General features: G+C 31.9%; 1 protein-coding gene across 1 annotated transcript in view; it reads right to left on the minus strand.

Annotated features, from left to right (window-relative positions):
• Positions 1-244: 244 nt before the first annotated feature.
• The window catches only part of Pex14 (peroxisomal biogenesis factor 14), a 51,065-nt gene continuing 36,474 nt past the window's right edge, over positions 245-14,835 (minus strand). The window contains exons 3-5 of the mRNA XM_075381790.1: positions 12,553-12,747; positions 10,133-10,350; positions 245-2,116 (exon numbers count right to left, since the gene is read on the minus strand). Of these exons, the coding sequence (XP_075237905.1) occupies positions 1,897-2,116; positions 10,133-10,350; positions 12,553-12,747 (633 nt within the window). The 3' untranslated portion in view covers positions 245-1,896. The remainder of the gene's footprint in view (positions 2,117-10,132; positions 10,351-12,552; positions 12,748-14,835) is intronic.

The raw sequence follows: 14,835 nt of genomic DNA on the forward strand, positions 1-14,835 counted from the left end.
TTACTGGTACAAAATAATAGTGAACATTGTACTAAGAGAGTGATATGAATTTCACTTACTGAAATACTCAAAAATTTTTCGTAAGTACTCAACTAACAAATAATGTAAATGGAGAAAAAAATAACTTTTTAAAATAATTTTTCTGTCATTAAGGGTTAAATTAAAAATTTGGAATTAGTTTAAATTATAGAAATGCTTAATATATTAATGTTGAAATATCTAAGAAAATTATTAAACAGACACATCGACACAAATTTTTAATTAAATCAAACCACGGCATTACAAATAAAATTGAAAAAATATTGATGATAATGGCTTAACAGGATAATCAAAAATTTACAAATAAAACATGATGAAATTAAATACTTAAGTACAAATTCAATGAGTAACTGAAACCAACAATTCATTCTAATCAGTTCCATTAACTACAAAATAATGCTACAGAAAAAATATTACGCTTAAAATAAATTTTGTAAAAGTAATAACTTTTTTTTTGTAACATATCATAAAGAAATTTAGTCTTGAAATTAAACACTAGTACAGTGAAAAAACTTATTTATTTCTAATGTATAATTCTGTACTTTTAATCCTAGAATAAAACCTCCAGGAATCCTAATTATTTCAGTAATTTGAACAAACATGGGTTTAAATTACTAAACGTGGGTGTGATTACTGTTCGTCTAGTTTTGAAACAAGTAGAGCCAACAATTTATTATGAAATATCTTAATATTGGTTAAATCCAAGCAGTAAATTATATATATGAGAGAGTGAATCAAATATAAACCAGAATTTTTGTTGTTGTTGACGCACTGTTAACGGATAGGGGCGTGGCTTCTTAATGTTTTATGTAGGGGATCCTTTCTTAGAAAGCCATCTCACTACATTTTCCTAGTCAGTATCACAATATCAGAGCAGGAGGTATCATTGCACATTGTGCAATGCTTTATTATTAAATTTCTTACAGAAAGAAGGTGTGAAAACAACCAAAATTTTTAGAAGACTTCAGGCACAGTTTGGAGACAATATACTTAAAAAGACTCAACTGTACGAGTGGCATAAGCAGTTTTTGGAAGGACAAGAACCAGTTGAAAATGAAGGTCATCAACATTGCCCCAAGGGCATGTGCTACTGCTGAAAACATTCTCACAGTTCGTTACCTTATCAAGGACGACCGTCGATTAACAATTATGGAAATTGCTTCTGAGATCGGAATAAGCAACGGCAGTGCTCAGGCAATCATTACTCTGACGATCTTGGATTTAAAAAAGTGGCAGCACAATGGATCCTTCGTCTTTTCACCAAAGGTCAGAAGCTCTATCAGGTAGAGGTGTGCCAATGATTTGACTGGTTTGGTGTACCTGTGTTTTTAGATTTCAAAGGAGTTTTGCATGTTGATTTTGAATATCGTACAGTGAATTCTGCAAACCACTGCCAAGTTTTAGATGAAGCAAATCTCGCATATCATCAAAAAAGACATCAATTTCCAATCCGAGACCCATTAAAAGAAGCACTTGGAGGAGAGAAATTTGAAGACGATGCTGCTGTTGAAGCATTCATGACACAATTGGTTAATGTATATCATTTTACGAAAGTGGGATTAAATAACTATCTATCCACCAGGAAAAATGTGTTCCCAAAAGAGCAAATCATGTAGAAAATAAAATATTGTATGTATTTTTATTATCCTTCAATAAATTATAAAACAAAAATTCCGGTTTGTAAACATGTATAATAAAATAATTCTTTTAATACAGAAAGAAAACATTACATAAAAATAAGAAAACAGGAATTTGCGACAAATGAGTAATACTTAAGAGTATTTCCCTATAAAGAGATTTTAAGTGAACTTTTTCTAGTATGAAATATGAATAAATATTATACATTTTACATATAATTTAATTTTTATTATTAGTAACTTCTTGTATTTTTATCATTTCTAAACTACTATCGCTGCCGTCGTTATTAGTCGAATTATTTGATGAGTTTGATGGTGAACTAACAGGTTTTTTCTCACTATCAATTTCAGTACTAGGAGGTTGATTTTCTGATAACTGCCATGTCGGTATTGATGCTGCTACATTACTACTTGTTTGCGGTGTAGCTGGAAATTGTTTCCTGTAAAAATAAAATTATTTCTTATAATACATGAATCCTGACTTCACAGATTTGTTATACAATAATACTCAAACATATGAATTTCAATTAATATTGATACAAATTCTATTATAAATTAATATTAATTATTCATATAAAATATATCTTTTTTAATAGTAATATAAAAGGATTATTAAAAAAAAGACCAAAGTTATGCAATAAAAACTTTATTAATATAGTTACAACTTTATGTAGGTTTGGCACCTTCAAAATGGTCTCATTTACTGATAATAATATACTGCTCCGAACATCTCTTCCATTTATGGAATGTTTCCTGTTCTGTTTTTGGGGAGTATGTGCAGTTGTACTGTAATTTCCTCATTTTTTTTATGGTTTGAAAACAACGTCCATTCAAGATTACCTCCAACCATGGGGAAAAACAAAAAAAATCTACTGGGGCCAATTCTGGAAAATAGGAAGAGTGAGGCTTAACAGTTGACTTGTGTTTTACAGGATAATGGTGTTGTCATGATGATTATCCAAACCTAGTTTTCCACACTTCAGGCCTCTTTTTGTGTACAGCATCCTTCACACATCATAAATATACCATAAACACCATTTCATGTAGAGTTCCCAGTTTGTGGAATAAATTCATATTAGACCCAATGCTTTCCAGACAAAATATCTACAATCAGCTTCATGTGAGCTTTATTTGTTCTAAATAATCCTTTTCCAACAAACTGCAATGATTACAATTAGATTTTTGCATTGCAACATAAACCCAATTCTCATCTCCTAATTGGTTACTCCTCATTGGCATTGGCATAATCAAGAAGATCTTGACTGATATGAACACTCTCTTTCTAATCATTGGTCAGCAAATGTGGCACTAATTTTGCGATGAATTAACATTCATCGCATCAGTTTTTCCATTAAAATTGTGAGGTGTGAACCTAAGATATGATGTTCACTTTCTCAACAATCTTTTGTCTAGTAAAAGCACTGATCTTTACTAACCGCAGCACAAATTGCGTAAATGTTATTGTTTAGTGATATGGAAGATCACCCAGGTGTGGGATCTATTGGTTGATGTTCTGTTCTATTCAAAATGATTGAACCATCTGCTCATATAGTCTTCCCTAAGTGATTGTTGAAGTATTTTAAATATCTCTGTGAAAAGGTTTGAAGTAAAATTTAAAACAAGTTTGTTGTATTAACAAACTTGTTTAAGCTATAACCTTGTTATAGCTTAAAAACTAACAATAGTATCGTGGCGTGTAAAATGGCATTTCTGAAAGTTAAACAACATTCTGGTGCACTGGTTAGTGTGCTATTATAAAAATTCTGTCTTTTTTCAAAGCATCTTGTTCAATGTATAGATGATAATACCTTAACTTAACCCTTTATCCTCCAATTATGAACAAGTATTGCAATTGGGTCTACAATTTTTTGATCACTTAGTTCCCAGTCAGCTATTAATTAGATTTATGGTTGGTTACCGTTAAGTATATGGTAAAATTGCTTGTACCAAAAACATTTTTTTTACAAAAACCTTCATTTAATCAAAAAAATTACTTTCAATTCAATTACGATAAATCTTTCAGCGAGACCTTTCCTGAAACAACTTTCTGGGTGCAAACCTGGGTTGTTCCTGGAATGTTAGGAGTAGGCCTACATTTTGGTTCATCTATTTCATCATCACTACCTTTAATTTCACTATAATTGTCCAAAATAGCATTTTCTTTATCACTTTCTTCAAAATTATAATCAGGATGTTCATCACTATTATCACTAAACTCATTTTCAATATCAGGATGACTGGTAGATGCCGAACCGACTCACAAAATACATAACCTCACATCGAGAACGTAATTATGCATAAAACAATCTATTTTTGATTCTATCAATATTGAATATCAATTATCGTGGGTTTTATGATCTTACAAACAAATGTTGGTTCGTTTTTGAATCTCTATGTATGGCCGTGGTTATTTTAAAAATGTTGAGCCATACTCAACAAAGGAGTGCTACATGTAAATGTCATTGTTTAGTTATACTCCACAAAGGAGCGGTACCAGTAAATTATTAGTGACTGTATTTAACAAAAGTGTACAAAGGGTTAATGAATATTTTAGTTATTTCTTCAAGCCAGTATTTAAATTTTTAAAGCCCTACCCTACTTTCAGTAATTTAAATGCCCAACCAGCAGCTGTATCACAGTACTAAAAGTAAAAAATTATAGCTTCAAAACTATTACACCGATTTAAACCAAGTTTTCAGCAGAAGAATCACCCACTTTCTCCCATCTCCAATCTATGTCTTTTCTTGTACACTTCACTAGTATATCAATATCATCATCACTATCGCCACTACTCTGTTCAGAATCTTATTTATTTTCATTACGATTTTCTGGCACAAAATCTTCATCACTTTCGTCACTATCAAATTCACTACCACTATCAAATATTCTAATGTTACTGTCAAACGTCTCATCTAAACATTCAATAATTTGTTCTGATGTAAGATTACGCGATGTGCTTGACCCGGCCATTTTCGTTTACTCACAGCTGACGCAACTGACTGAAAGAAGAGCATTCAACTTCGTAGAACAAAATCGTATTTCATCACCACGGATATATAATCCTACGCAGTTATAAAAACACAGAGGGGAAGAACGAAGCCTCGTGATAACACAGAGGCAGTTGTTCAAATAAACATAACGAGATGGCAGTTTATGAAGTTTTGAAGAAAGCACTGCTCGCTGCGAGACTGTCACGTCAACCCGCCGATACATACAACTCAACATATGCGTGACATTCACGTGCTCCCTACCTGAAGGGTTAAAATAAAAACTTGAATTTGGTAACAAATTTTATGTATAGGAAAAATGATGTCAATAATTTTAATTTAAAAATTGTTTTTTTTATTGAATGGGAAAATTTTCCACAAAGTTGGAAATCATGGTCAAATTTTTAAATATTTTTTTAAGTTTACACATTATTACTAAGCGTATAAGTTACATAGCAGCTGATAAGGCATAAAACGTTTAACTAGTGCATGTGAAAAATGATGTACATAATGCTGGGCACTCCATAATTATTTATATAATGTTCATCATAAAAGAAAAAACTTGTCCTTGAAAAGCTACATCCTTAAGAACCATTTATTCTATATTACATTAAATGGATTTTTAATACATTCTTCACAACTTCAATATATTTGTAAAAAAAGCTTTATTAAAAGCTACTTAAACCAAAAAACATTACAAAAAGTATTGTATATTGTGCATGTATTTTTTTTAAGATGAAAAGCCAGATATATTATAATCACCTGAGAACAAAAGCAACAGAACGCTGCACTTTTTTAACTTTACAAATTTTTAATTAATTGTGAGAAAAGCTACAAAGAATGTAAATACAAAACAACAAAATAAAGATTGATTGCTACAAGAATTTCATTTTGAAAATAGATTAGACTAAAATACAGATTACAAAATGAGTAAAACAGTAATTAAGGATCAAATGTGATTATTCTCCATGCTTCCTAGTTTTTGGAAAATAGCAAAAAATTGCAGAATAAAACCCTGATAACAAAATCTATGAAAGATACAAGGGTTATTTTTTTTTCAATGTCCGATCGGTCACAAAATTAAAACCACAGTGAAAATAAACAATTTTTTATTTGTAACAAGTACTTACATATTTACGCTATTTCTCTACATAGTCGCCACTCATGGCAATGATTTAGACATTTGTTGTAGCATGGTACCAACTTTCCAATACCCTCGTCATAGAATGGAGCCGCCTATGTTTTCAGCCATGTTTCTACGCTGGTCTGCAGCTCGATGTCTGTGCCAAAATGTTGTCCTCCTAGCCAGCGTTTGTGAGCAAAGAGGTGAAAATCGGATGGAGCAAAGCCTGGGCTGTATGGTTGATGATCAAACACTTCATAACGAAAACGCTGCAGGAACTTCTTTGTTATAGCTGAAGTGTGTGGCCGAGCTTTGTCATCTCGCACACAGTTTGTGGTACTGAAGTCTCTCACTCACAATGGTGTAGAGAGCTGACCTTGAAATTTTAGGAAATTAATCACTCAATACAGGAATTGTGAGCCGATGATTTTCTCAAATCGCCTCATCCACTCGCTCAATGAGATCATCGGTTGACACTCGCTTCATTCCCTGACCGCCTGCATCATGAACATCTGCACGTCCTGCTTTAAGTTCCTGCACCATTGTCGCACTTTGCTGTCACTCATTGAAGTTTCACTACTTATTCGTCTATGAATTTTAACTGCATTACATCCCTCAGCCTGAAGAAATTGAATTACCGCATGCACTTCACACTTGGTGGAAGATACTATTGTTGTAGACATGTTTACGTGCTAGTTGCGTGTTCAAAACTAAACTAAGTGACAAAGCGTGATTGAAGGCCATACTAGAGACGCTGCACAACACATATGCGCAAAGGTTCATCCGATGTTTGTGCAGGTTTTTATTTCGTGACTGATCGGACCTTGAAAAAAATAACCCTCGTATATTAAAAATGAAAGAAAATGTAAATATGTTTCAGGAACATTCACACTGCAATTCAAAAGTAATTTTAATTTTAAGCTTTGAGATAACCACATTTGATCCTCAAAATTGATGACAAGGACTTGTATTACAAAATGAAAAGGAGAAGTTTAGTCTTGTTTCAAATAATTTTAATACCAGCCTTTTACCTAACCTACCATGATAACTATTGTTTTTTTATAAAAATCATAGCTGCACATCAGTGCTATTGACCTTTGAAATATTAACTAAATAAAATAAATAATATTTACGGTGTAAAAATTAGTTTGGTTGCAACCCTGTAGAATTTCAAATTTTTCAAACAAAGATGATGAGGAAAAAGGGGATTCCCCATAGGGAAAAGGAAAAATTAAAAAATGACGGAGTGCGACACTAAGTACTCCCTGTGGTGATAATGGATACTATTGATGCATATGCCCACTTTGCCACTAGTTTAAGAGCATTCTTTGGGGTGGGAGTGCGATTTTGCCAAAATTTATTTTTTTGCAAATACTGTTTTTAATCATTAACTAATGTGCCTAAGAAAAATAATGATGTCCTTAATTAGGCAAAATCTCAAGATACGGCGGTGACCTTGGTCTACAGCTTCATGCCCTTGATCTTTTTAAAGTTGAAAATCTAATGGCATTAAATGCCCCATATATATTAGTAATCTGACAAAGTTTGGTCAAAATTGGTCCAGTATTTCTGGAGATAAAGGTGAATTAGAGGTCAACAAAAAACATTCAAATGTACATATGAACATTAACATCTGGAAAATTTCCATCTGGTTTTTTAGATTGGTAAAATATCAAGATCTGGTGAAAACTGTATATGCCCAAATTCGATCAATTACAATACTTTCCCTTCTAGAGCTATAGCGCTATCTAGATGACAAAGTAAAATATATTCTAAATAAGAATTCTTAATCTGTTTTCAATAATTTTATTATTTTAATTAATTGAAAATAAACATAAAACATTAGACAATAAATTAAAAAAATAATTTCTAAATAATTAGTTAATATACTTCTTTAAATTGACAAAAGTAGTGGTTTTTATTTTTTTCTTCTTAATTGTTAACGTCTACTGAATCGGTTGATGCAAAGAAGTGTCTTATAGAAATTACTGCACATTTTTCATAAGGTTTAAATGAAAAATCTTATGAAAAAAGTTTTCATGGTGATATAGGGCTACAGTTCAACATTATTTATAACGTTAAAGAACTAATTACAATATGTAACAAAACTGCTGTGATATACATTTAAAAAAATCTAAAACTAAATAAACTTTAACCACAAAAATAGTTTACGCTTAACCTCACTTTTAATGATCGCATGACCCGGAAAATTCTGACGGGCTGAAAAGGAGACATACAATTCTGAAACAGAAAGTGGTGTAGAGATAACTATTTCTGAATCAAATGTATATTTTTAAATATAAATACTGGGTGAACAAAATGAATATTAGGGTTTTAATTTTCGAAGTCAATAGTTCTAAAGTTTAAATCCTAATAAAGGATTACTTTTACATGGATTTGAATACTAGATTGTGCATACTGGTGTTCTTTAGTGGTTGGGTTTCAATTAACCACACATCTCAGAAATGACAGACCTGAGACTGTACAAGACTACACCTCATTTTACATTCATTCATCCTCTTAAGTAATACCTTACGGTGGTTTGAAGGCTTAACAGAAAAAAAAAGTTTTAATTTGCTGTAATATCTCTTGGATGAGGTGTACGTCATTGATTTAAGGATAAAATCAAAGAGCAAAAAGGGATAGTTGTAGCTGCATACTTGGCCTTAGATTGATTCCCTGTGTTTCCACTCGACAGCGCCATTAACAAAGACAGTGTCTCCTTAAGAGAAAGCCTTCTGTATTTTGCAGTTTGCTAAATGTGAATCTGTAATTACATATCGACATGCGTTGTGTAGAAAGTTTAATTGTGATTTTAAATTGACAATAATATTGTTTAATGGCACAATCAGCTTCAAACGACCAGATGTCTGCATAAATAAGGAAAAAGTAAAGGACGACCGAGGGGCTAGCTGTGACCTAGCAAAGGTAGTGATGACTGTATGTAATGTTTAAAAAAAATGCTTACATATGTGTCTGTACTGTTTACAGCTTCTTATGGCATACTGTGTATGCCAACTTGAGTCAATATTTCATCTTGGTGAAAAAAAGGTTTTTCACTGAAACAAGCTTAACACGGATTATTACTGGATATGTTCCTTACACGGATCTTTCCTCGACTGCAATGTGGACCAGAGAATTTTATTTGACGACAAGACCATGGTGTATATCCTCCTCACTGGCTTAATTCCATATGGGGTCGTTTGAACTACTGAATAAGTCAGAATGGACTTGATAATAGAGCTTATATGCAGTAGCTTCTGAGCTCACCTGGTCTAACCCCATGTGATTCTGTCATTTGGGTTTTTATAAAGAATCATGCATATGCGCTTCCATTACCCAGCGATCTACTCGAATCAAGGCACAGAATTGAAACAGCTGTTACTTTTATTACTACATACCTGTTGGTTAAATTGTTGGAACTCACCTTGTGGTTGGAGTGCTCACGTCGAACATTTGCAGCGAAAAACTGTAAGGGATTTTTAGTTATTTTATTTGTGATTTATTACTGTAAATCAGAGTTAAAAAATATTAAATACTGTTATAACCCCGATATTCTTTTTTGTACACCCTGTATTATAACGAATATACAGTTTTGAAAAAATATGAGCTTTTTTAGATAGAGGTTAAAATATTATATAAGAACAATCAATTACCTCCATACAGAGAAAAAATGGAAATAATTCAGTTACAATCCTCAAGAACTGAAATTTAAAAAAAATATGATAAGGGAACGCAATATATCAGAAGCAAAAGAATTTTATTATTTAAGTAATAAAATTGAAAAGATGGATTAAGTAATGCAGACATTAAGTATAAACTGGCACATGCAATGAAAGCTTCCATTCAAAAACTTAATCTAGTCAAGTTAAATATATATACATATAAGAACTTCTAACACATTCTTAAAAATATTTGTGGAGAGTATAGACCTAATGATAATGAAACATAGGCAACAGGATAAACAGAAAGGAAAATAGAGGCAGCCTCTGAAATGTGATGTATAACAAGAGGATGTTGAAAATTATGAAGCCGATAAAATTTGAAATCAACAAAGACTTAGGATGAGTAATAGGTGAGGAGAGAAATTTCTGATAGAATCAAACTGATGTGTTATGTACTAAGACATAAAGGTTTAGGTTAATTTAGTAATAGAAGGATGTGTATAAGCTTCAGAGGCAGATAAAAGACAGAATATATATGAAACAAATAGCCAGTTGAGGTTATAGGTTATTTAGTAAATATGTTGATGTTAAAAAATTAGCACGTAATAGAAAGGAATGGGGAAATTGTATCAAACCAGTCAACTGAAATTAATTTAATAAATATCTATTTTTACCATTTACCTATTTAAAAGTAATCCTTTAAGTGAATTAATCTCGGTTAACAGCTCGTTATCTTCGCTTTGCTGTGACTGAGCAGCTAAATCTAATTTTGCTTCGAGTCTTTCTACATTACTATTGACTCTATCTAAAACTTCTTTTAATTTTATAACTTGCATCTCCAACGGATCTTTTTTGCTTGATTTTTTTCTAGACCCAAATAAGAAGGGTTCAATATATTTCTGTAAAAATAAAAGCAAAATTCATGTAAAAAAAAAATAATTATAGGAGTAAACATAAAATCGTTTAACATAATTAACTGTTAAAATTACTTAATATTAACAAAAATTAGTTAACTTCTAAAGTATGAGTGTTATTCCTTAACAGATTATTAAACTTGGTTGTCATATCAAAATAATAGTAATTACTACCAATCTACAATTTCAATATTTCCAAATTGTTGACACCAATATCGAATGCTTTGAGGAGTAGAAGGTATAGTGCGAGTTTACTATCAATGAAAACCACATAGCACAGTTGTCATGAACTTGCAATAATTGAAGCAAAGAACACAGAATTATTTTTGTTGCGAGGTTGTAATCTTGATGTAGACTGAAGGAAGCACGTCACAAGAGAGGCAGCACCTGTCGGCAACTGATTGAAATTCTAGAATCCCTTCTCCGACATACTATACAGTTTGTTTTTTAGCGGTGAATGGTTGCAGAGTTAAATTATTTTGAAATCAGAAGAATCTTTTTGATAAATTCTGCACAAAATTAACTATTTCCCTGCTACTGTAATCTGTGAAGGGTACTAGGAATGTTTTGCAAAATGATGGAACAGTTAGTTACAAGTTAGCATATGTTTAGACAAGTCCCAACCTGTACTGTAGCTGCTCTAGTCACTGATTCAGTGTAATTTGCTTGTTAGCCCTTTAATGAATAGAGGAAGTGATGTTGTCACGGTTGAAAACTGAATACTGCAATTTTACACAAGGGTTAAGTGTCGATCAGTACTTAGAGGAAATGTATTTGAAGAAGACTGTCCTTGGCATACCAAGAAATTTTGACCTTGAGGACACTCCAAGGTCAGGTCGATTGTCTTCATCTATGACTGAGGATAATATTGCTGCAGCATGAAAAATGCTTGAGAGAGACAGATGTGTGGCATACCACCAAAGAGAGGTGTCTTTCGGCATTAATACACAAGTACACCCACAGATGACAGTTCATCTTATTTTGCAAGATCACCTTCAAGTTACAAAGCTTTATACCCTCTGAGAGCTGCATAACTTGATTGACATTCAGAAGGCACATTGTGTTTTATGGTACCGTGAAATGCTGAAAAAGTTTGAAAATGGGAAATCGACTTATCCGAACATAATTGTGACTATTGATGAAATTTCGATTCCTGTACTATTATGACATCCCAACCAAGGCTCAGAAAGTGTGGGTGTTCAAAAATGATGAGACCTCCGTGACTGTTCAGAAATCCAAATCAGTACGAATAGAATGGTGACCGTATTGTTTTAGTGTGGCAGGAGTTTTTAGAGCAAGTTGTGTAGGAAACTAAGAAGATAGTTTTACAGAGAAGTGAGATATACTGTGGAGTGGAATGCCTATCTAAATTTGTCGAAGCTCTCACGAAGCTGCGCTCAAATTTAAGGATAGACACATGATTTCTTTACTTCAATAATGCTCTAAAGTTTGCTCTTAGTATTTGGCCAGCACTAAATTCAAAACTCTTAAGAGCATCCTCCCTATAGTCTTAACTTTATGCTGTTCCAAAAAACTGAAAGGGAGGCATTTTATGAGTGGTGATGACCTCCTGAAGGCTTAGGACAAAGAGTGTGCTCAGATCTCTGTCAAAAAACAGCAGGGTTGATTTCTTTGAAGACTAGTTCAAGTGATGGAGAAGTGTACAATAATGTGGTGGAAATTATTTTGAAAAATTAAAATAAAATGAAGTTGTATTCCAAAACTTTCCTAGTGTCGTTTGTATTAGTAGATAATGAAAGTATTACATTTGTACCATAATTAAATATTAATTTTATTTAAATATTAATGCATTATTACTCTAATCAAATTATTACTTTCAAGTTTTATATTTTGGTTGGAATTTTTTAATGTGGTTTTTTAAGAGGAAGGGATTTAAAAACTTTGTGCAGTTTGGATGTTTTCTATACTTGAAAATATTTATTTAATTTCTATTTATGTCTGTAAATGTTAATTTCTTTAAGAATTTGTTTATTGTTCCTGTATAGATTTCTTTCTAAATCTCTTGACTTCTCCTACCTCCAACAACAAAATCTCATTTAAGCATGGCATTTATCATACATTACAAATTTCCATCCATAGCAGTTGAACCTGTAATTTCCTTAACTATATAAAAACGAATATTCAATATAAAAATTAAAATATTAATATTATTTATTATAATCATACCTTGTAACAACAATAAATTAAATATGCAGCTCCACTGAGAACAACAACTGTATTTGCTAAATCTCTTAAAAATATTAATTTTGAGGGTGGCGGCGGCGGCGACGGCATTGCTACCTGATGTGAATAGTAATAATCTGATGAGGCCATCGGTGGATTTACAATTATTTGATCTTTATTCTTCAAATCATAAGAAGGCTGTAAACACAATCAAGAAAATTAAAAGAAAATTTTACAAAATTAAAAATTTTTATTATACATGTGGCATTGTATGTTCAATATAATATACTACAATATAATACATAAAGTGGACAGTAGAATTATGTAATTACTTGTAACGTTAGTTAATTCTTATAATTAGTTGTCCTAATTATAGTAGTTTCAGTTGATCAATGAGACATGTATATGTCTCATTATTGATCAATTAACGCAACTTTGTGTGTGCGCATAAGCAAAATTTATGAGTTGGTTCTGTGCATTTATAATGAAAACAGTTAATTTCACTCATGTTATTCAATAACATGAGTGCTTTAAATTTTACAACTCACAAACAATGCCATAAAGTTCCTGCAACTGCATGGCATTCTACTGAAAACTAGGATATGACATCTAACAGACACAATATGTGTCTTAACAAAATTCTGTTGTTGTATGGTGTTGCAACAAACATACTTGCTGATGGAAAGGCAATATGCATGATGGTACACGCCTGAAAAATTTGAAACTCAATTACATGACCATCATTCATGTTTTATATAATTGGGCATTCAACAGGTGTTGCTTAGTGTCACCATGAACTGGGTACAGGTCCAAATATAGTGATCGACGGGAATAACATCATTAGAGAAGTATCTGCAGATTCTATTGAGCAGCACATGGAAGGTAAAATTGAGGGACACATTTTTCTCTAGGCGCAAAAGTCATGCTGGTCACGTCTACCCATAACAATGAATTTTCAGTAGCATTGTCATGAAAACAGTTGAGTGTTTTGCTTATGAAAGTTGTAGACAAATCTACCAAAAACAATGTTAATGCGAGTATATTCTATTCGCATTCCTGGTATGTAAACCAAACCAATGCACTGGAAATGGAAGGGTTCCACCATTATACTGTTAAATCACCAGTACCGTTTCATTGATCCTCATAGCGGTGTACTATTAAACACTTGTAAGTGTGTACTGCCAGGCACCACGTGGAATCTTACTTCGCCAAATTCATGTGGTGTACCTTGATACAGAATGAAACCAATTCCAGAAAATACTTGATGCAATTTGGGATACCTGGCTGCTGTAAGTTGCCATGTAGCGGTAATAAAGCTGAAATACTGCAGTAGCTAGTAAATTAATGAGAATGAAAAAAAATTGTTTGAAAAAGCCACAGATTTGAAAGGGAACAAGTGGTGGCACTAGTATATGATAAAAGTATAGATAATAATCATAATAAATATATTCGCTAAGCAGAAGTAATTCTTTAGTAATTCTTCTAATTTTCATCTAAGTAATTTTTCAAAAATAAGAGCCGATAGACCATTAAGCAAAATGAAGTTAGAGAATAACAGATTTATCAAGTTATATATTAGTACATCTATATTTTTTTTTAAATAAATAAATATTTATTTATTTTATAAATATAATTTAACCAAACTTAACCTACGCTTGCTAACCTTGACTAATTAACACCGTAATTTTTTTGAGTATTATTGTAATTATTTATTATTTAAATACCAATATATTTATATTTATTATTTAAGTACCAATACCAAAATGCGCATGATATATAATGATATATAATTCAACTGTTTTCTTCTGTGAAGACCACTTAAATGTAAATAAACATATATTATAAATAATGAGTATTTTATAGTAAAGACATGATATTTAGGTTACGGATGGTCTATTTCACCAATCTGTTTGATGTTAGAATTCAATGTTGTCTTACCTAAGGGGAGTTCCGAGTCAAGCCCGACTGGTTATTTAGGTGCACTACTGCTCTCAGCTTAACCCAAGATCATATTATTTTAAATATGGAGAATATGTTAAATGATCGATATATTTTCTAATTGAGAATTTTTTTTTACAGTCGCAACAACAATTAACGTTATTAGCAACTTATCAGTATAATGTAACTGTGCCAGTCAATGTGTAGTATTGATCAAACTTAAGCCAACCATTCCTGAGATGAATGGATAATTGAAACCAATAAAAACATTGCAGTTTTCACATTTCTAAACTCAGCAGCATAAAGATCGGGATTATTTTTAAAGAAAACTCTGACCATAACCGCATC

The sequence above is a fragment of the Lycorma delicatula genome, chromosome 13 (assembly GCF_047948215.1).
Source record: "Lycorma delicatula isolate Av1 chromosome 13, ASM4794821v1, whole genome shotgun sequence".
Classification (NCBI taxonomy): Eukaryota; Metazoa; Arthropoda; class Insecta; order Hemiptera; family Fulgoridae; genus Lycorma; species Lycorma delicatula.